The sequence below is a fragment of the Melospiza georgiana genome, chromosome 4, assembly GCF_028018845.1.
Source record: "Melospiza georgiana isolate bMelGeo1 chromosome 4, bMelGeo1.pri, whole genome shotgun sequence".
NCBI lineage: Eukaryota > Metazoa > Chordata > Aves > Passeriformes > Passerellidae > Melospiza > Melospiza georgiana.
Window position 1 is genome coordinate 20,884,556 of NC_080433.1, and position 23,714 is coordinate 20,908,269.

At 48.2% G+C, this 23,714-nt stretch overlaps 1 protein-coding gene across 1 annotated transcript in view; it reads right to left on the reverse strand.

Moving 5' to 3' along the window:
- Positions 1-11,578: 11,578 nt before the first annotated feature.
- The window catches only part of ITPR2 (inositol 1,4,5-trisphosphate receptor type 2), a 241,951-nt gene continuing 229,815 nt past the window's right edge, over positions 11,579-23,714 (reverse strand). The window contains exons 56-57 of the mRNA XM_058022044.1: positions 12,975-13,136; positions 11,579-11,741 (exon numbers count right to left, since the gene is read on the reverse strand). Of these exons, the coding sequence (XP_057878027.1) occupies positions 11,655-11,741; positions 12,975-13,136 (249 nt within the window). The 3' untranslated portion in view covers positions 11,579-11,654. The remainder of the gene's footprint in view (positions 11,742-12,974; positions 13,137-23,714) is intronic.

Sequence of the window (23,714 nt, forward strand, 5' to 3'; positions counted from 1 at the left end):
TCTCCCCCTGCCCATTTGAATTTGTTCACAAAGTTAAAAGGAAACCGTGCCTCTGAGCTGCCAATAGATGTCTAAGATAATGAATAAACACAGTGCTGATGGAATTACTGCTTGTACACACAAAAATCCTCACTATAACGCAACCCAGAAGTTACATGATCATTTCATTTATTAAAAAAGTTATGTTTCCTTTATCCCTCCTTGCCAAGTGGTGTCCTGTTATGAAGAAGTTTCCTGCTCTTGCCTGTCCTTTCTGGCTGCCTGCTTGTGTTCCAGGTGTCACAGCTTTACATTTCTTCCCAGCTCTGCCTGAAGCAGCACCACCACTGCACGGAGCTTTTCCTAAGCCCTTTCCCCTCCTGCTGTGAGCTCCCAGCATGGCACCCTGCAGGAAGCCTGGTGCTGAGTGTCTCACTGGCACTCCTGGGCTTGACCAGCAGCTCAGGGCCAGCCAACGTCACCAGGGGCTTTGTCACACCGCTGGTGCTCAGTGTCAGCAGCACGGCATGCTCCAGGTCCTGCTGTCCCCTCAGTGTGGGGTTGCCACCAGTGCCCTGTGGTGGGCACACATCCCATGCCCGTGGGATTGCCCTCAGTGCCCTGTGCTGGGCACACATCCTGTGCCTGTGGGAGTGCCCTCAGTGCCCTGTGGTGGGCACACATCCCATGCCCGTGGGATTGCCCTCAGTGCCCTGTGCTGGGCACACATCTTGTGCCTGTGGGATTGCCCTCAGTGCCCTGTGGTGGGCACACATCCTGTGCCTGTGGGAGTGCCCTCAGTGCCCTGTGCTGGGCACACATCCTGTGCCTGTGGGATTGCCCTCAGTGCCCTGTGCTGGGCACACATCTTGTGCCTGTGGGAGTGCCACCAGTGCCCTGTGGTGGGCACACATCCTGTGCCTGTGGGATTGCCCTCAGTGCCCTGTGGTGGGCACACATCCCATGCCCGTGGGATAGACACCAGTGCCCTGTGGTGGGCACACATCCTGTGCCCGTGGGATTGCCCTCAGTGCCCTGTGGTGGGCACACATCCCGTGCCTGTGGGATTGCCCTCAGTGCCCTGTGGTGGGCACACATCCTGTGCCTGTGGGATTGCCCTCAATGCTCTGTGGTGGGCACACACCCTGTGCCCGTGGGATTGCCCTCAGTGCCCTGTGGTGGGCACACATCCCGTGCCTGTGGGAGTGCCACCAGTGCCCTATGGTGGGCACACACCCTGTGCCCGTGGGATTGCCCTCAGTGCTCTGTGGTGGGCACACACCCTGTGCCCGTGGGATTGCCCTCAGTGCCCTGTGGTGGGCACACATCCTGTGCCCGTGGGATAGACAACAGTGCCCTGTGGTGGGCACACACCCTGTGCACCTGTCCTGACATCCAAACCCAGGCTGTTCCCCCCTGAGCAGAGCAGGCACTGCAGCCTCTCCTGGCTGTGCTCTCAGTCAGCTTTGCTCCCAGCCCTGGGGATCACCTCTGGGCACGAGGAGCCAGCCCAGGCCCCATTGTCTCCTCCACACTTCATCTGTTGCCAAGTAAAGTGCCAATTAGTGCCAGTTGTTCTCAGCTGCTCCTTGCAGGGCTGAGAGGGGGCCTGGAGCTGGGCCCCCTCTCTTGTGTTCTCTTTGTAGTGTCTAACTCCCTCAGTTTCCCCATTGATGCTCAGGGATTTCCTAAAAAAAACCCAACAATAAACATAAAATCCTTATTCAGGCAGCTTGATGTTCAGTTCCCTGTTTTATTTCATGTGCTTGAAGTGTAATAGATTATTATTAAAATAGAGCAATGTGGGAATAACTCCCCATACTGTGAGGATGCTCAGAAGCCAGAGCAGCCTGGCCTGGGGCATTTGCAGCCCTCTCACCCATCTGCACTTACTGGTCCTTGGCTGCTGTCCGAGTCTAGCACAACCAGCAAAAGGAAATCAAGAGGCATCTCCTAAAAGGAAATCTTTCTGGGTTTCAGATGGTCACCAGCACCATGGTGCCACCAGAGCAAGCTGAGATGTCGCCAAAGAGCAGCAGCACATTTCCCAGCACAGGTTAGCTCTTTTAGCCATCATTCCCAAAAGCTGAGGATCTTAGCTGGAGTTTGAGCCATCCCCCAGGGCTGAGTGGGTAAATCCTTGCCCATCAATGCTGGTGTGCAGTTGTGTTTGAGCCTGACCTGGGGCATCTGTGCTCCCGGGAGATGTCACCAAGCCTTGAGGGGCAGCAGGGTCCCTTTGGCCACCCTGCCCTGCTGAGCATGCAGGACCCAGGAGATGGCTTTGTCACCTGGGGTGGTTTTGATGCCTTAAGTTTTAGCTTTCATATTTCCCAGGTTCTGTACTGCCTTGGTGTGTAACTCTGAACTTCATATAAAGTGTTAGCAAGTTCTCTTCACAGTTGAATTAGACAAAACAATCCTTTTCCAGCCTGAGAAGCAAGGACACTGTTGCAGCTTCAGGCCCAAAAGTATAAAAAACAGTGAACTGAGGAGAGCAGTGTATGAGGATGTGACTTCCTAACTTGAAGCTGTAACTGGACAATTAATCCCAGTATGTAAATGGACCAAAACTTATAAAAGTGTGAAAACTCGTGACCAGTCATACATCTTGGCTACACAGCCCGGCTCTTGTACTGCCCAAGGTGCATCCCTTGAAGGCCTTTTAATAAACACCTGCTTTATTCCTTTAACCCTGCCTAGCCTCTGCTCCTGGTTAGCCTCTCCTGTTCCAGGTTAGCCTCTCCTGTTCCAGGTAGCCTCTCCAGGCATCACTTTGAGCTCAGGCCATACAAACCAGTCCCAGTTCCAAGTAGCAACTCCCTGCATGGTCACGGCACTGGGCCTTGCATGGAGTCAGGCTGGAAACAGAGGTGGAAAGATTCTGCCATAAAGTAGGAGGCAAGGCAAACAATTCTTTTTTTCTGAAGCCATTGCTTCATCAAAGAACTGGCATTGCTCACCCTGGCAGTAATTCCCAGCTACCAGGCAGCCCCCTGGACTCACCGATGGCACGTGGATAACGCCGCAGCCGGTCACTTGGCCATGGCGTGCTTGCAATTTATAGCTGACTTCCCCAGAGCCCTGCTAAGTCACTAAGCAGCCTTGTGGTCTGAGCAAAGGTTTAGGAGCCAGGAAAATCTGGATGAATCATTTGCTCACGCACTGGTGACCTGAGAAAATCAGTTGACCTCCTTGTGCCCGGGCTGTGGGAGCAGCCACCAGGCGCCCTGCAGATGTCAGGGACTGTCTTGCCTGGCCCCAGCCAAGAGCAAGTCCCTGGCCCTGGCGCAGTTGTGGAATGCTCAGGGTGTGTCCCAGAGCCAGGATCCCACAGAGCTGCAGCCACTCGGGCTGCCTTGACGGGGGTGCCAGCCCCAAGCCCTTTGAAAGCTGAGGGAAGACTTGCAGAGATTCTGTGTGTTGCAGCTCGGGACTCACTCACTCCCCTCCAGTGTCTGTCTGGATTTTGAATAGCTCATATAATATGTTATAAATGACAATTAAAACATAAAATGAAGAGGGGAGCAGATGGCTTCAGGCAACATTTAAAAATACCGAGACTATTTCTAAATGCAGATCACCAGATCCAAAACAGCCCTGGGCCGACTCAGCTGAAGGTTGTTTGCTGGCCTGGCTGAAAGGACATGTGTGGTCTCCACCAGTTCTCAGAAGATGCTGTTAACAGGACATTTCTGGCAAAGGCAGGAGGGGACACCCCTCATGGGCAGTGCTGAGGACACAGACCTTCACTCCTCTCTTTTGAGGGGTAGCAGGGACAAAGGCAGGCTGGATCAAGGTCCCTGTTTCACCCTGAGGAAAGTGCTGTGCTGGAGGCTGGATCAGGGGAGAGGAGCTGTGCAGTGCCCTAAATTCCCAGCCATCTTCTCCTTAGGATGTGGCTGCTCACACCGTGGGCATTGTCTGCCACAGCACTATCACAGCCACATCATCACACTGTCCCAGCAGTGGCACAGCTTTGTTTCCTTCCCTGACACCTCAGCTGACATAACTTCTGCCTCCAAATATTTGACCAGATGGGGAAAATTACAGGGACCCCAGAAGATAACTTGTCACTTCCCTGGAGAAACTGTCTGTGAATGTCTGGCTGAGGGAAGGCCATTGTGAAGGGAGCCCTTGCCACTAAAACAAGGCAAAATAAAAGGAAAAAAGAGGTGATCTGGCAGCACCACACCTGCCTAGGTTTTGTGTGAGTGCAGAACCACATTCAGCCCATGAGACAATTTCACATTTGTGCTCCCTGCCTTGGAGGTGATGACCTGGAGCAGGGTGGGCACGGCTCTTCCTCCACAGGCTCAGTGATGCCCCAGGCACCACCCAAGGCCATGTGCTGAGACATGTGGCCTGCTATTACAATGCCTGTGCTGCAGAACAAGATTTGCATCCTGAGATTGCATTAGACTGGATTTCCCTCTCCTGGAGAAATGGGAACCAGCATGGCCCGTGGGGAACCAGGTTTGCTTGGCCAGGATGCAGCACTTGGGCTGAAGAGGAGTCAGAAGAGAAGCAGCTGGCAGATGCAGCCCATGTCTTCTGCCCATGGAGACTTCCAGGCCAGGTTAACTCCCATTTCCAGCTCTGTGCCACAGAGGAGCAGATGGATAAAACTCTACGCCCTGCACTGCACGTGATGTTTGAGTAGATTATCATAGTGGCCACTTCAAGCACTCTTAATTAGAGTTTGATTTTGCCATGCCAAAAACAAGCATGATTATAATTTGCTTTTGCTTTTCTTTTTCCTCTCTTGAACATGCTTCCACCTCCTGCTTTGTGCTGAGCCCGGAAGCAGAAGTATCACGTTACTCTGAGAGAAGGGAGGCTTGTGGTATTTCCATCCAGAGCCAGGAAACACAGGCAATTTTGCAAGACAGCTTGTACTCAGTAAATTTCCAGCTTGGTTTATATTTCTGTATTTATTTAGAGCTCATGTAAGAGAGCACTCATCCCAAGTGAGGTGCTGTGGACAAATTTGCAAAAAACCCCCCAGAGTTCATAGAACAAGGACCCTGAGCAATAGGGATTTCAGTGGACCAGTGAATCCTCTCTTCTGAAAAGGCACTCAAGATTGACAAAGACATGGACAGCCAGCTTCTGATAACACCAATTATTCACAGTAACTCAAAAGCAAACTTTTAGTAAGTCCCACCAGTAAAATCACCATCCCTGACAACATTTTCTTGTGCCCTTGAGACCTTCCCTTGAACTTTCTTCCTTCCCTTTCTTTCCCTGCACTGTAACACATCACATTCACAACTCTCACAGTCTGGGGCCAGGTGCACAATTCCCTGCTAGCATCTTCCCACATCCCAGCTGCCAACCAGGAACCTGGACAGATGTTTGCACCTGCATAGGAAGAGCCATGACAGCTCCAGGGACCAAACTCTCCTCTCCTGACTCCTCCACAGGCAGCAGGATTTGCATTTCTCACGGGAGGGCAGCGCTCACACCAGCTTTGCTTGTTTAGGGCCGCAGCCAAGCTGTCCCGTTCCTGTTCCAGTGTTCCCAAATACCCTCAGACTGGGCTGAGTGTGCAAACCACACACAGTCACACACAGCACGGACACCTCAGCTCCCAGAACAGAAAGATGAAGGGCTGGGAGGGGTTTTGGGGGCACCAGGAATTCTGCTGGCTTTATCAAGTTGGGGTGGGAGCTTTTGTGCCAGACAAAGGTCTGCAAATGGGCCAGAACCAACCTCAAAGCCAGCAAAAGGTGACTTGAAAAAAAAAATAATATAAACTCTGAGCCAACTTCTGTCATTCAACACCGACTCATGACTGAAAATGGATTTTTTCAACCCTGTTTCTGGGTTGTCCTGTGCGGTGCTGGACACAACTCTGGGTCTCTACAGCAGGGACTGAGTTAACACAGGTCCCAGGTGTTTCATCCTGTAATACTGGCAGGGCAGGGAAGAAGAAGCAAGGAAAAATATCCTTATATATTTGGTAAGGGAGCAAGTGCTCCTAGGAGAGGATTGTAAAATTCAGATTGACAATCCCGGTTGAAGGCCATTACAGGAAACACTGAGGACGTGCCCAAAATCTACAAATTTTGTGGCAGCTCAGTGTTACTGGGAACAAAACCTATAAATATTGTAGATTTTGGGGGCCAGAAGGGAGCAACTTATAAAGGGAATTTGGGCCTTTGGGCTGTAACTGTATCCCCCCACTGCTCCTGCCATCTGGATGAAATGTGAATGGTGACAGAGCCCACCCAGAGCAGGGCTGGGCTGACCCCACAGCCTTGCACACGGGTGTGGGCTGCCTTGGCAAAGGCCACATGGCTGCTCCATCAGGGGATGGAGACTCTGCAATGATCCACCACAAGAAGGGCTGCTAGGAAAACCTCCTGCTTACACGGAGTCAGATATTGGATGCTGATGATCTCCAGCATTTAAACAGAATTATTAAGTCATAAGAACACCATGCTCCTACACATTTTAGCTTATTGCTTTGGTTAATCAGTAAACCCCGTGGTCCAGGACATGCCCAGGTCTCACCTTACCTGAGTGGCAGCAGACGGAGGTGGAGACATGGAGAAAGAAACTGCTAGTACAGAAAGAAAGTTAACTCTTGGCTCTTTGCAGCAAGAGAAAAATGTGGAAATAGCAAAGTTAGAAAGGCTGCTTGTCTTCTGCCTTGCAGTTTCTGCTCCAGCCTGAAACAGTGCAGCATATAAATAGAGGGGGCAAGTGTGAGTTTATGGCAGCAATACACCACTGCACATTTCAAACCCCCACAGCCTGAGTTCCTTTTGAGGCATTTTGAATGATTCTGTGCAAATTCAGGCTGTTCAGCACCGGCATCTGCAGGCAGGAGTTGTGCTCCTGCGGGCATTCTGGGGCAGCAGAGAGTTAGCAGCCTTAAATCTCAGCCTTCTCCCCCCCAAAAATGAACTTGGCAGCCTTCCCCAGAAGACAAGCACGTGCTTTCCAAAGACAACATCCTTGCCTGCAGATGCTTTTGTCACAGCAGCAGCAGCAGCAGCAATGGTGGGAAGGGAGGAGCAGAATTCACTTGCAGGCCAGAACAGTGAGCCAGTGCCGAGGGAGAGGTTTGCTCCCTGAAACACCTCTTGAATTAAAATGTGCCTCGGGGCAAACATTTGGAAAAAGAAAAGCCTTGGCATTAGGTTCTCAGTCCTGCATGTGAAACTGTTCCCCTTTAGGCTTAGAAGCTTAATGCTGGTTTGGGGCTTTTTGACTGAAATCTTAGGTTGAAAGCTTGCTGCATGAAACCCCGTTTTCTCTTAGGATATCCTTTTTGCAAAACCATCTAACAAACCTAGTAGTAAACAAGCTCCTTTCTATTTAGCCTTAAAATAATACCAGAGAATAGAAAAGGAAGTTAATTCTACTCAAAATCTCAGTAAGTTGGTGGAACAAGTGCACAGGAGAAACAGCATGCTCCATTTAATAGGATTTTTCTTACTAATTAATTAGCAGGCTTTTTCTTGCTAAGAAGAGGCCTTATTTTTTTCCTCATTAATATTGACTATTTGTAAAAAAAAAAAAAAAACAGCTGGGAAAAAGGAAAAGAAAGGACTTATATGATGTAGTTTACTGACCACAGGTTTGTAGGGAGGGCTCTTCCATTTTTCACAAGACCTAATGTGAAAAGTGCATATTATGTGGATCTACACAGATATTTACTATATATATTTTGTTGTATTGATTAGTACTGCTGTATTAACATTTTAATAATATGATAAATGTAGTCTTGTAATTAAAAGGTAACTTTTGTAGTTAAAATAAGAACTATGTTAGTGGGATATTTTTAAGAAAGGAATGAGGCACTCGCACCAGATACCAGCCCCAGAACACCTAAATCTTTCCAAGAAAAAGAATTTATTGTTCTCTTATCAGAAGAGATGAACTTCCTCCCACCTCGAAGGCGCTGTTAGGATTCAGAGGAAGAAGTTGATGATGACCAGACAGAATCCCGTGTTTGAATGGAATTTATGCATCATGTATGAGGTGTATGAATACGCAACAGGCTGTTGTTTTTAAAGGTTAATCCTCTGTTAACGTGGGTCCTTTTTCAGGCTCATGCTGCCCAGAAAAAGGTACCTGGATGTCCATAACTCTTTGTCTTTTTTGTCTCATATTATCTTAATTCAGTTTGTCCAAATTATTATTACTCTAATTGTATTCCTATTTTTATAACCATTTTATTACTATTAAACTTTTAAAATTTAAAAACAAGTGATTGGCATTTTTCACACCTAAGATTTCCTTAGCCCAAGTTGAGAGACACAATTTGTCTTTCTCAATTCTTTCACCCAGAGGAGTGGGGAGAGCCCTTGGTCTCTCTCTCATTGTGCTACCTGAAAGAGTTACTAAAAACATTTAAAAAATAGAGGGGACAAAAATGTGCAAAATAATCTCATACAGAAAAGCCTGCATGATGGTAGTGTGGAATCATAAAGGTTGGAAAAGATCAGGCAGCAGCAGAACCCCTGAGGCTGTGTGCCTTGAGCCTGCTCATCCCCACCTGGTGACACTTGAGCCATCACCATCCCTGGCTCTGCCCACCTGCATCCAGGGCTGCCCTGGCCTCAGAGCATTCCAGCAAATCCTACACCCAGCAAATCCCACACCCAGCTGCCACCCAGGCTCTGGATCCATCATCCTGGATGGAGCAATCTGCACCTGAAATAACACAAATTCTTGCTTTCCTTGCTGCATTCAGCCTCCATCCATTCAGGGCTGAAGGAATGGGTGCACACACACAGCCTGGCCCCCCACCCAGCCTGCTCCTCCCAAACCAGAACACACATCTCTCCCCAGCCTCAGCACCAAGAATGAGACAGACATATATAAAATGACACCTTTTATTAAAAGTTACATTCAGCAGCAATGGACACATTTACTTAAGTAGATTTTAACTGTCAAGGAGCTTATAATTATAAATCTCTCTCTAAGGCATTTGAAAGCTCTTAGATGTTTTAACTTCATTGCAATCATTTAATATAAATAGGTAAGGTAAATGATACTTGCCTAGGAAAAGGTTACCCCAGTTGCATTAAACAAAGATATACACATAAATATATGTATAAAACAATGATTTTTGTTATAAACTCATTCATGGGGATATTTCACAATCTTTAAGTCTTGGGGCCTGGTCGTACAACCATTATTCACACAAGGAGCCTCCTGTTTGCCTTACCACGTGTGAGTGTACAGATTGCTCACATGGATTACAGCAGGGCAGGGCCTGAGTTTTGACAGCAACAGCAAAGATGTTGAAATTCTCAGTGAAATATATTTACAGTCTGTGCAAGTAGCATCACCTACTGTTACTGATTATGGAGGTCTCTCTGGGAAGCTGTGAACAGCAGAAAGGCACTGTGGCCAAGGCCAACCAGCATCTGTTCTCTGATTTAGATGCTGTAACTCTCCCTTCTGAGGAGCAGGAGCTGGGCTCCTGAGCCCCAGGGGATGTGGGCTGGGTGTGAGCACCAGCAGCACCCACCTGCAGCCCTGAGCTCAGGGCACAAACCCATCCAGCCTCAAGCTCTCCCAGCTCCAGCAGCAGAAGCCTCCCCTGATGTGCAGCTGCTTTTTCTGAGTGTAAACAGGAAAAGTGCCAACCCATTCCAGTATTAGCCAACCTCACACCCCCCAATAAATAATGAGAGTTTAACTTATAATTGAACTGTGCTTTGTATTTTAGAGCCACACTTGTGAGAAAAGGAAATTGCTGTTGCAACAGAAGCTGTGAGTAGATCTGATTAACTGTATGAACTAATTTGAATTAATACAGCTGCAGGGTCTGAGTCCCTACCACCTCACTGCTGATTTTATGTTTGTGGGCGGCTCCTTTGGCCATCACCTCTCACAACCAGGGTGCTCTTTGGACTAAGGCCAACAGAAAGAGATTTGCTTCCAGTAAAATACACAAACCTCTGATTTCTACGCTATTTTTGAAGGACACAGTTGAAGCCAATGGGAGATGTTTTAGTGGTAGAAGATATAAATATGTTGCTACTATATATTACTTTTATCTCAGCCACGTCACTGCCACAAAAAATAAGAAAAAAAAGTAGCTTCAAGAACTGGCTTGAATTTGGGATAAAGAGAGCGATATACCCCTTCCTTGCCTTTACTCTAGGCCTGTTGGTTGGAGTAGTGCCTTAACAAGGACAACAGCATTTCTCCAGGAAGAAACTGGAAAATATTTACACCAATAATATTTTTTCCTTTGATCAAAATGGCTTTTATAACAAAATGAAAATTTTACAGGGGCAAATCATTGCAAAAATATTTTGGTTTAAAAAGTGGCTCCATGTAACAAGAGGTGCATTTTCAAATGTCAGACAATCTGGTAACCAAAACCCACTGAAAATGAAAGCGAACTGAGGACACAACTCCCATTTGTGCCCCTCAATTTTTTTCCTAAAAGACAAAAGAGTCCCCTAGGGCTCTATGGAAACCCTGTAACTTTTCTTTCAAGCCATCCCAAGAAATACAGGATAGAGCAGAAACCTGCACTGGTGACTCAGCTGCTGCCTTTTGTAGGGATGAGAGCTGGAAGGAGCCTCCCTGATGTTGCCCCCCTGCTCCCCACAAGGCTTCCTGCAAACCCCTGGAAGTGGGAAGGGCAGGCAAAACCATCAAACCATGATCTGTAGCTCAGAAGAAAGCTGGCAGAATTTGGTGTTTATTTACTCAAATCAACTCTTGCTGAAGATGAGTTTATGGAAGGTAATGACATCATTACATGTACAAAAAGACATTTCTAAGCTTTTTTGTAAAAAATAAAATCCCATACACGCTTCAAACTACAGGTATAATTTTTTCCCCTGAATCCTCCATTGGAACTTGAATTTAAAACACAGTTTAACTCCTCAGTATGTGAAACCTCACGGCCACATTAATCGAGAACATCTGAAGCCAGGAGAAAGAAATCACTTCCAGTTATGTTGTCAGTATTATGTGCATAACATTCCCACAGCTGTAGATCCATTGTGCTCCATGTAATAAATAAGAAATTGCATGGTGACAGCTAAAATTCAAAAGCGTTAATGTTTCTCTTTGCATCTTTTTCTATTTTTCCTTTTTTTTTTTTTTTTTTTCTTCCTCCAGTCTTTTGAGGTTTCTCCCCTTTCCCTCCTAGTAGAAGTTACTTGAAGCAACATCACCGCTTAGGGACTGACATATTTTTGGTAATTAAAAAATAGTAAATGCCAAGCAAATATGACTAATGTTGCTATTTGGCAAGTGAGCCAGAGACGACCTATTGATTCTGAGCCACGCTGTCGTGCTTGCCTCAATAAACACCTCTCCTTCTTCTGCTCAGCTCGCTCCTCCCGGTGCTCTGGGGAGAAGGGGGCTCCCAGGATGTGGCCAAGTGCTGTCCCAGCCTGTGTCCCAGCCTCTGTCCCAGCCTGTGTCCCAGGCAGCCCTGGAGCTGGAGCCAGGCAGGGAATACAAACGAGCTGCCTTGTATCGCTCACATTCTAGGTTGTGGTCCCTCTCAACCATGAAAAACAGCTACAAATTGTTCCCAGAGCTAAACCACTTAACATCTTGGCACTTGGTTGTTTTTAACTTTGTAACAATAGGCACTGTTCACTCCTCTCAATCTCAGTTTTTTATTCTATAATAAAGCAGGAATACTGATGAAAGGCTAGTCACGGCTTCTCCCCGTGGTATCAGGGTGGTGGCATGTGATGATTCACATGGGGTGTGTTTGATCCAAGGAAGCCCAGCCTCTGCTTATTCTTCCTTTGTTCTGTCATCTAAGGTGGAAAGGCAGAGAGAGACGAGTTGAGATTTTTTTTTTTCTTTTTACTATTATTTAGCAGTCACAGAGCAAGATACATATAAGCAAAACAACAGGGAGTGGAATTCTTTTCTTCAGCTTAGAAAATTACAAGTAAGGGATGCCTTTGAAGTGGGAGATCTGTTTCCTGCAAAGTATGGACATTTTATTCTCATTTATACATTACTCTTATCCCCCAGCAGGTCTTACAGAGTATTATTTGTGCTGCTATTGTGTTGTGTAGCCCTGCAGAGGGTCAGAGTTTGCACTTGGTGCTACAGAATCACAGAAGGAAAAGATGGCCCTGGCCACACAGGGTTTAAATTTAAGCCAGGAGAGAACAGATTCAGCCAGAGGGGGATGAAAAAAATCCCACCAGGATGTTGTGGGTAAGTACAATGAGCAATGGTCTCAGCACATCCAGCCTAAACCTTTGTTGGGTTTTTCACAGGGAAAAGTTTTAAGGAGGGATTTGAAGGGGAATAATTAGATAACTCTGTTGATGCCACTGAAGGGCTTCCCATAAAGAAAACACACAGATGCTTTTCTGAAGCTGTAATGAGCAAAGCAGAGGTGAGCAGCACCTGTAGCAAAAAAGGAGCTGGCCTTTTGATCCTGAAGGGAGAGCAAACACAGCAGGCAGGCGATGTGGGCAGGAGCAGGGCTTTAAGGGAGGCTTTGAGGGAGGCCAGCAGCTTGTGCTCCATACGGGAGAGCAGAGGGAGCTGCAGGAGGGGCACCAGCACAAGGGTGACACAAGCAAAGCAACAGGCTCTGCAAATTGTTTTCACAAGGGCACTGTTGATGTTCTCAGTGGGGGAAAAACCCAAGGGCTGGACACAGAAGGCTTTTTTCCTGCAGGCTCCCATCAGTATGCAGCTATTCCTGACACTACACTGCTTTCACTGCCGGGTTATGCAGCCCCTCATCCCTTCTGCAGTTTCCCCTCTGTCCTTGCACACTCACCAGGAGCATTTCATGACTAATCCCCCCCTGAGTTTTCTCCTTACCTGATCTCTGCTGTTGCTAACAGAGTACCATTTCACTCCAAACCCTTATCAGTGTATCTACCCAGAAAGCTTGCTGGAGGGAAAGATAAAACCTTCCTGAGACAAAAGTCTCTTTTGTAACGCTGTCCTGACTGCGACGTGATGGAAGGCAGCGCCTTCACCCACACGTGCTCACTTTGCTGCCCACACAGGGCACTTACCTGCTCCTTGAGCTCAGCCAGCTGGCTGGAAAGCTGTTTCACAAGGCTCATGGTTGACTCCAGCCTCTCCTGCAGGTTCCTGATTTCATTTTGCTCACTGTCGCCTTCATTGCTAACCAGAGACATGGCTCTCATTCGAGGGAACCAGTCCAAATTCTTCTCCTACACAGGTATTAGAAAAATAAGGCATGTTACTAGGGGTTTATGCAGGGCTACTAAGCTGAGACTAGAGGATGAAAGCTCAGAAGGACTTCTGCTCAGTGGATGACACACAGCAAGTGAGCTTAAGCAGTAAATTCAGAAAGTATTTCAAACGAGCAGTTTTATTTTTGGTTCTCATTAGCTACAGAGAAGGTACCAACTGGAAAATCTGGGTTCCCCACAGCTGCACCTGCACTGCAGTGTGGGCAGTGTTGGCACATTCACCTGTGGCAAGCAGAAATGCCCCACTGGGAAGACTCCTCTGGTACACCAGGAAACCCTCAGTGCTCCCCGTGCTTTGCTCTTAAGTGTATGCAGGGACACATTTCCCCTGTGTCTCTTCAGCTTGGCTGGTCTCCATCTATTTCGGCTGTCCTTGCAGCAATGTCAGCAAGGCAACACCAGGGAAACAAGATGAGAGCCTTCCAGACCAGCCTCAAGCACTTCTGCTGGAAGAGCAGAAGGACCTGGAGCCAGCTGCCCCCAGCAGGAGATGTGGGGTCCTGGGAATGGCTTATGCTTCACTGTGCTGTTCAGACTGTGCATCTTGGATAAATGCAAGCACAACCCCGGGGCCAAGGGCAAACCTGCACTGCATGGAACAGCACTGAGCTGGGTGTTTCTTTATCCATGGACTCAGGCTATGAATTCAGCCATGACCAAACCACTGTAAACAGACGATATGAGTCAGGAAGGTGCTGCGTATCCGCACGAGCCCGAATGGCTCCATGGCTCAGGGGCACAGATATTTGTGTGCAGAGCTTGACAGATGGAGGAGACAGAAGGGTGCAAGACTAGAGGAGTGGCAGCCACGTGGAAAGCAGCCTGGTTTGCCCTGAGACCAAGGGAACAGAGCAGGTCCTGCAGCGGGCAGCACGCACACACCTCTGCCCTGTGCCTCGCGGGCAGCAGGAGGACGTGGCTGGGCCACGTGCACTTGATAACTTGAGAAGAGAAGCAGAATCCGTGTGTTTCTTCCAGTCCCCTGAGCTGTGAATGGCCCCACACAAACAGCACAGTGTCGGGAGGAATGGAAAGGAGCTCTTGCCAAAAGTCCACCTACAAGACACCTGGAAGGCAGGAGCTCTGCTACTTATGTTGTCCAGGTATTTGGGAAAGTTTTAAGTCCATCAAACTGATCATAGTTTTAGACTTTGCCTCTATTTTTCCTGTGAAAATAGAGAAGGCGGTGATGATTCTGCAGCATTTACAGCTGGGCAGCCCAGGGCAGCCATGCCTGAGCAGGGTCCAGGAGGGCTGGTCTGGCAGAACTGTGAACTTGGGATACAGCAAGGCTTTTATTGTGCTTCCAGGAGGATTTCCTTTCACCTCTGTAGTGCTCTGCCCTGATCACCAAACCCTCTCCTCCTACAGCAGCATGATTTAGAAACATCTAGGCTAAGCCTGAGTGAGCATGGCAGCACTAACAGTACTCGTGTTTGTCCACTCTTTGTGTTAGCCCAGTCCCCTCTGTTACTCTGGATGAGATTAAATGCAAAGCTATATGAATTTTAGCTTTTTTTCTTCTTTTTAACTCAAAAGTGCCAATGGGTTTTTGCCTGGCTGTGCAAGCCCCGGTCCCGTCCCCAAATCGCCAAGGCTGCCCAGGGAGCAGGAGCGTGTCCCCAGTTGCATTCGGCAGCCCCGGGCTGGCAGCCGCGGGCGCCGGTGGAACGCGGCCTCTGTGCTCGCCGCTCACTTCTCCAGCCTCGTGATCTCATTATGACAATTTACTGTGGTTACACATGATGCCATTTTCAATGGGTCATAACTCATTCAAATCAAAACCTGTTTTCACCAGCCCTGCTGGTGAGCTGGAGAGGAGCGCACGTGACCCTCCCTGTGGATATCCCCAGCTGACACGCCGGGCGGGAGGATCCTGTTTCTGCCACATGCGCTCCTGCTTACAAGACCAGCATTCATCTCACACCAGTACACGCAGATATTCATTTTAAATTTATTTTGGCTAGGATGTAGCAGAGCATTCATCACGTGCCTGGTGTCGAGCACAGGTGTACTCATTTATACTAAGCTTAGTTTGTGCACAGTGCCTTTCTGGATTGATGCCTTTTTCTTTTTTTCTTTTTTTTTTTTTTTTTCAAAATGTTTGCCAGCAAACTTGTCTGCCACTACAGGCACAGAACTTTAATTCAAGGCAGCTACAGTGAACAGAGCTGCACTTGTACCTGAATGTTTCCTGGAAAGCTCTGGTATCTGTACTCATTATAGCTCCTCCAGCCTGAAACACCTGAGGATACCAAATGCAAGGCCATAGGAGCCAGCGCAGGGAACAGGAGCCCTTTCAAGCCTCACAACAACGCCAGAGTCCCTAAAGCCAGGCTGCACAGGGAGAGCAATCTGAGACTCCATCATTGTGGCTCCTCTGTTTGCAGAGTACTGCTGCCAGGATTGTGAAATGCATTTTGCTAGCTTTGTTTTTTCCATCTGCCACTCCCTCACTCCTCCAGGACACAAGGCAGAGACCTCCGGCTGCTTTGGAAAGATTTTTGTGGACTGACCCTGCAGCCCACTGCAGCATCCAGAGGAATCTGTGCCAGACACCCTGGCTGTCCCGAGGCTCCCAGTGTCACCTGCTTCCCTTCTCCTCAGCATGACATTACACTGCCTGGAGAGAGGGACGGCCAGGAGCAGCTGGGGACAGGGATGGCACGGGGGCAGCAAGCACCTCACCCGCTGCTGTGGAGCACAGGGAGCAGATGTGGCCCTGCAGCTGGAACCACCCTGCACCACGTGCCAGCTCATCTCGGCCACCACCAGCCCCAGAGTCACGGGACTTCAGCGACAGACTCACGTGTGCCCAGTTATTGCCTTCTTAGAAACGCTGTGACAATCTCTTCCAGGAATGAAACCCAGGTGTGGTTTGGTTACATATCAGGAAAATCTGGGCCTTTTTTTCCCCAAAGTATTGTGGAGCATCAAGCAAGGACTTGATCCAAGTTCTAAGAGAAGCTGATGGTTTGCATGGGCTGGAGACCTCCTGAAAAGATGCTGCTGACTTTTGTAGGTGGCAGAGAGGCAACAGGTCAAACATCTGCCCACAGGTCCCACCTGGAATGCCAAGAGCTGTGCTAGGTGCAGGCCTCTTGGTTCTCAGCTGCAATACACATCTGATGAAATCAGTCCAGCTGTGTATTTTTGTCATGCAAAGGATCAGAAAGATTCGAAATTCGGTAGGAGACACATTATAACCTGCCAAGCTGTCTTTAGGTTAAAAATACTTACCCAGCTTTCACTGATAGTTCCTTTATAGAGCACACAGCAGGTACTTTCCCTTGCTGAACCACACGCTTTTGCCAGTCAATATGATCTTACTTTTTCATTGCATTATGAACTGCAGAACTTTATTAAAGGGCAGTGTGAAAATTAGCTTTGGCAGACAGCTCTGTTTGCTGAGTCTCTACCACAAACAAACAGCAGTTGGTGCTGGGGACAACAAACTTTTGATCACAGACCTGCCAGGATCCAGAAGGCAAGTTGGACAAGGCTCCTTGGCCAAAAATTTCAGTGTTCATAGGGGGACACGCACTCTTGTGACTGCTCAGCAAGGGGAAAGCTATTTTTACTTCAAGGTAATTGCTTGCCAATTAACTGGAGGTCATTAACATGTTTGTACACCCCTAAACACTTGTTCTGGGACTTAAATGGGCTCGGTGCAGGGTTCACCTTGACCAACACCTTCAAGCTGTAACATGCAGGAGCACTCCTGGGGGTGTGCAGGATGTTATCTGTCATGCCTTACCTATTACTCTCAGAAACCCAAGGATTTTGCCCAGGATAGCGTTCACTCAGAAATTTGAACCCTGCCTGGAATGGAGAGGTAATTTGGAGGAGGAAGGCAGGCTGCTGGCAGGGAGCAGGGCAAACCTCTGCAAACAGCTGTCACGGGACTCAATCAACAGCCACCAGGTTAGCCCGAGGTGACACAGCTCGAGCATTAATGAGCTCACAGAGGGTGAGCTATGTGGACGGGATGCTTTTAAACCAAGTAGCTGTCTGGATAAATAATTAATTGTGAAAATGTACTGAAATCTTCTTTCTAAACAACCACTGTTTAAGGCAGTATGTTGTTAGTTGTTATTGTTATTTCATTCTTGCACAGGACAGCAGCAATTCACAGCCCACCCAGGGATCACAGCATCTTCCCTCTCCACGCTCTTCCCGCGAGCGCAACTTGTGCCTCGCAGGATCCACATTGAAGCAGACATCTGTGTCCAGGGCACAGCGTCAGCCAGACAGGAAAGCTGCAGGGACAGAAAGGAGCTGCAGCCTCCTCTCCGCCAGTTCAGCTGGGGGAAAGGGAAAAAAAAGGGAAGAAAGGCAGGTGGGGCGAGCCAAAAGGCTGCGGGCCAGAGAGGCTGCACATGAGCAGAGCTGAGCAGAGCAGATATTGGTGTGGCGATCCAGCGCGCTCGCCCCTCCGTCCTCCCCTCAGCTGGCAGGGCTCCAGCCACAGGCACAGCTCCCCCAGGGCCAGACTCTGTGCAGGGCTCTGGGTGCACGCACTCGAGGTGCCCACGGCGAGGGCACATGCCTGAGAAATGACAGGGCTCAGAGGATTTGCTCCTTCAGCTCGCTGGAAAACCTCAAACCCTCTGTCTCAGAGAGGCAGGCTCAGAGCAGAAGTCTGCGTCTGCCTCCTGCAGTTTTCTGTGCAACTCTCTCCTTCCCTTCTGTGGGCTTTCCAGGGGGATGGCAGAGCTGTGGGATAAGTTCTCCCTTTGGTAAAATATTGCCATTTTTCTGACTTTGCTGGCTTTGTTTGAGCGTGGATGGAGGAAAGACTGAAGAAATCTGTTTAGAGTTTCTATACTTTGTACGAAGCCTCTCTTGAGCCATCCCTGTCCTGTTGGCACAGCCAACTGGCTTCAATCAAGCTCTCATGCTGAGCTGAATCCCTGCCTTCGGAGTAATTGGCAGAGGGATGTTTCTTTAGGAGGTGCTGGTTTCACAGGCTAGCAGCGAGATGGATCAGCTGCAACCAGCAGGAAAGACTGGGCTGAGCCTTTAAAAAATAGATTACTAGATAACAGTGAGAGAAAATAGGTCAAAGAGTAGGACAAGGAGGATGAAGTAGAGGAGCAAAGGCAGCCTAATGCAGACTTTCGGCTGGTGCTACTGCCACGGGCTGCGAGGGCCACGCTGCCGTCAGCTGTGCCAGACTCATTTCTCCAGCACGCTCTAATGCAGTGACTCTCAGCCCTTTCCACCCCGTGACCCCTTGTTGCAACATGAAAACAAGCCCTTTCAGGACTTCCCTCCTATCTGTTCACCAGGAAAAGCGGTGATTAGTGCTCACGACTCCTCCTGGGCTGTGATCTGCCCTCCTGCATGCACCAGGGCAGGGGAGCGGCCACTGTGTCTCCCAGCCTGCAGTCCTGCAAGGATCCTTCTCTCCTCGGTGACTCAGCCAGGCTGTCATCAGGAGGGCTGTGCCCTACTGCAGCGCTGAGAAAACAGGGGTGCTGGAAACCCTCTTGCTCCTCAGCTAGATGGTTGCTGAAGGGTGCACAAGAGGAGCGTGGACATCAATCCCCAGGAAGGTTTGCTACCGGCATCTTCACATGCTGAGCTGGGCTATCCCAGAACACATCTTTGTGGGCAGGCAGCAACCACAGCAGCAGCCCCCAAAAAAACCTCCTACAGCTTTGGGAAGACTGAGCCTCTTTAGAAAGACTGTAGCCCCTCAAGTGCCCCTTTGGGTTGGCAAAACCCCTGCTGGTCATCCCGTGGCCTCCAGGGCTGAGGAGTGGCACTGCCAGCCCTCTGTGCCCTCAGCATGAGGGCAAACAAACTGGGCATCACTGCTCTCCAGCAGGAAGCCCCTGTCCTTTCAGGCACGAGAAGGAACAGTTCACTCCCCTTTTCTGGGCCAGCACCTTGAATAAATACTTCAGCGCTGGGTACAAAGAGATCTATTTACTGAGAACTATTCTGTATGTCTGAAATGCAAATAAACCCATCCATTCCCTTCCCAGTGTGCTGCCCATGTAAGCAGAGAGGGATCAGTCCAAATGACCTTTCAAAAGCTATTATTTTTTTTGTCTAGGGACAGAGTCTGGTCCTAAAAGTCCAGCGTTATGTAGCTCCTATAGCCACCTTAAAAAGGGATTTTCAAGATTTAAGCTATCGTGTGCTTTAGATGACACAGGGCAATAACCACTTTGTGATTTAATCACAGACAATAATAATTTGGTTCAGTGCATGATTCAGCTAATCCACAATTTGATAAACGTTCATCCTAAACTACAAACCCAAATAGCTTTCTGCAAATCCTGTTTGACACTTTAATGTTAAGACTGTATTTGATAAGCAATCTGTGCTGTACAAGAATATAGGGAGGGAAATTAGGAATTGTTATGCATCTATATGCATCCAGAACAGTAATTCAAAGAAAATAAAAATAAACCTTGGCAATTACAGATAAATCTTTATGCAACAAGAGAACTAATAGGTTTGCCTGGGTCTGCACTGGATTGATATGTGCTACAGCTCCCACAGCTCACAGAAAAACAGAAAAACCTGAAAGAAGGTTGAAACCACAACACAGACCCACAGTCTGCTTTAGCAGTGTCATTGATACATTTACTTTCATTTTAACTTGGCTGAATGTTTTCGAGGGCTGCAACAGAATCTATCACCGTAATTCTGAGTAATTGCAAGTTCTTCAAGACTGATATCCAGGCCAGGCAGTTATAAATGTCTCAGTGTTTCTGTATCAGCATTCCCACTTATGATACACCCGCAAAAATTATGGTGAGGAATGATAATAAACCCCAAATTGCAAAGAATTTTCTCTGACGCTCTGTGGGGCAGTTTAGACACTCAAATTGAAGCTCTGTAAAGGACAAGCACCACAATATTTCTGCTTATCAAACACACCTAAGGGACTTTGCATTTACCTCCAAAAGATGGAAATAATAATGAGAGTAATTTTTTCCATAAGTTTGAATGTGCTCTCACACTGCAGTTGTGGGCAAGCCACGTGCCAGCAGCAGGTCTGTGAGTCACAGCGTGTCCCTGGAGAGGAAAGGGCCACCCTGACCCCGGCTGCAGCAGCCACAAGGGGAGAGATCCCACTCCAGCAGCTCTGCCCTGGAAGGTGGCAAGCAGAAACCAAATTAAGCAGCTTTGTGTCTGAGATGGGCCATTCCAGCCACTGTCCAGGTGAGACCCAGGGATCTGCAGGTATGCAGGGACCTCAGGGGACTCGTGGGAGAGCCAGGGCACAGCTCCTGTGTGCTTGGAGAGCCTCAGCTGGTGTCCCACCCCAGCACTGCTCTCCTTGAAGACACCTTTGCTCCTGGTGTCGTCCCTTCCCCACAGCACATTTCTGAGCTGTTGCTTTCTTCTGCTGTACCAGTTGCTCTCTGCCTCCTTATCTTTCTCATAACCTTGATAATTAATATTGTCCTGTGCAAATATTCAAGAATCCCAACACTACCATCAAAAGCTAGGATTTGGTCCATAATATTGGTGCCCTTAAAATAGATACAATTATAAATTTGTGTAAAACATGAGTTTATTTTTCCACATTCCTATGTTTTCATGTTGTTAGTGGTTACGAGACATACTTTAGGAAAAACACTTCAGATCATTCATTTAAAATAATTAAATTATTTCTGATATAATCCCTGGATCTTGTGCATAACGAAACATCTGGTACAGAGGTTAGAAAATAAATGTTCTTGGCTTTTTTTTCCCCTTCTTTTGTTAAACAGATGTTGTTGATACAAAACACAGAGCTGTAAATCATAGCCTGCATGTGGACACAGACTGTCACTACTGAGCAGGAATTTACTGTGGCTAGATAGAGGTTTGAAACAGCAATGAATCACTGGCTTACTAACTTGGTTCACGTGGGTATGGTTTCAATATTCTGACATTAGGCGCACATGTCCTCAAAGAAAGGACCTTGTAATGGCAGAAGCCTGGGAGGCTCTGCTCCAGTCCCAGCTGTCTCGGTGTGGGAAGCTCAGCACAGTGCCAGGGCAGCCTGTGTGCAGGGAAGGTGGCAGGTCTGTCCGTGCCCTCCCAGCTGGCTGTGCCCGGGGTGCTGCTCTGGAACCCCACAGGCTCATCCTGTGCAGGTCTGTCCGTGCCCTCCCAGCTGGCTGTGCCCGGGGTGCTGCTCTGGAACCCCACAGGCTCATCCTGTGCAGGTCTGTCCGTGCCCTCCCAGCTGGCTGTGCCCAGGGTGCTGCTCTGGAACCCCACAGGCTCATCCTGTGGCAGGTCTGTCCGTGCCCTCCCAGCTGGCTGTGCCCAGGGTGCTGCTCTGGAACCCCACAGGCTCATCCTGTGGCAGGTCTGTCCGTGCCCTCCCAGCTGGCTGTGCCCGGGGTGCTGCTCAGGCTCAGCTCCCCCAGCGCCACCGGGGCACTGCTGGCACAGCAGAGGGGCCGAGCTGCCCATGCAGCCCCAGCTCTGCCACCAAAATGCCTCCAACTCAGACCTGTTCCTGCCTCCTCTGCTTCCCCTGCTGCTCCCCACAGCATTTCAGTGAGTTCATGCTTGCTTTGTGGGCCAGGACCCCACAGCGACATCGCTGCTTCCCGTTGGCTTTGTTTGGAGTGACCAGAATTCCGATGCCTCTCTGGCCCCTTGCCCTCCCACTCCCACACTGCTTGCACCAGCAAGCTGGAGCCCCCCTTCTCCCATTCCTCTGTTAATATTGATTTTCCTTCACAAAACACGCCAGCAGCACATCCAGACACTGAACTCCAGACAAAAGCCACTGGCATGAATCCCACTGCAATGTAAACGTCCCCTGCAGTACCAGACCACAGATGATGTCTCCTCCTCAGACACACATCTACCAACCAGCTGCTGAGGACACCACACCACAAATTTGGACCTGCTTTTTGTCAATGTGCCTGCTGGTTTCATCCAATGGATCAGGGTCTAACTCCATGGTAAACTCCAAGCCACAACCTCTGCTTCCTAGCTTTTGAAGCACAGGATTCAGGAGCATATTTGTTGAAATTTATGTTTTGGGGTTTTTTGCACATTTAGCTGTAATTCTCTGTCACCTTGTATTTTGCAAGTACTGTCCATTTCCTGGCTTTAGCTTCAATTTGGTGTAACAGAATCTTTGGGAAATACAAAGACTCAGCTGGAGACTCATTTTTCAGAGGCTCAGGACTTGACCTTGTTCTCAGCTTTACACAGGCAGGGCTCTGCTGATGGCAGTGCAATTGTTCTGGTTTAGGATGCTGCCAGAGCAGAGGCATTTTGAGTCCTGATCTGAATGTTCCTGCTTCAGGCCCATTTTCACTCTGATGCATTTTGCACATGGGGCAGTATGAAAGGGCAACTGAAAGAATAACACTTTCTTTGAAAATTAATAAGAATTATTGACTACCACCACACAGAACAGATTTTTAAGCAATGATACAATCATGCACACACCTTACACATGCACAAAATCATGGAATCATTAAGGTTGGAAGAGACCTGGAAGATCATAAATGCACACACTTGAGTACCCCTCAGAGGACAGGATTAAGATCTGAGTTCCTCTATGAAGCATCTCTGGACAAAACACCCCCAAGCAATGGCCACCTTCCAGCCCTATGGGCTTGAACACTATCAACCTGCCCTCTGACCCCCTGCTCTGCTCAAATGCTTGCCTGTGGCTTCCTCTGCACAGCAAGAACAGCTCCTTGCCCATGCAGGCACGATGGCCAAGGACTGGCCCCATGGCAGGTCTGGCTGCAGCACACAAGGTGCCACCTATCCACTTGCACTTTTATTCCCTTCAGGAAATAGGTGGGAAACAGCAAAACTGGGCCCTCTACTTGTTCAGGTTTGTGTCTACTCTGGGTTGTTTTCAAGGCTGCAGGCCCAAATGAATAAAAGAAAAAACCACCATGGTACTGCATGACCCTTTATCTGCCTATACTGCATTTTCATTTAGTGCTTTTGCTAGAAAATATTATGGATCCTCTGTACAGATCTGCTTTTTCTTTTTTGTTTTCTTTCAGTCCAGCATTTTAAATGGTTTGCTGCGTTCAGTTAAACTGAATTTTTGCTTGAGAACAAGTAGATGATCAGTTTCACAGGCCTGAACTTGGGATTTTCCTTCTGCATCACCCAGCAAAATGAAAAACAGAAACAAAACATTTTAATCACATGTGTATAAAATACACGGGGTTCATTAAACATGATTTAAAGCTGCCTGTTTGTTCTGGAGGCTCTTTAGAGCTCCTACTACCCCAAACTCACAGAAGTGTAATGTGATTCCCGATCTATTGAATTTTGCAGGATGGCTGCAGTGGGTTCCATTATATATAAATTGGATGCAGCCACTTCACAATCTCCGATATATACTTTTATCTCAAAATGCCCTGTGAGGCAATTGTGCAAAGTACTTTATCAGGGACTGTTGTTGGTAATATTGCAAGAATTCATGATGTAAAAAATACATCAATGCCATTTAAATTGAACAAAATGGTTTCTATTTTTTTTTTCTTGTAGAGCATTTTTAACCATCTTCTCAACAAATTTGTTCAATAAATA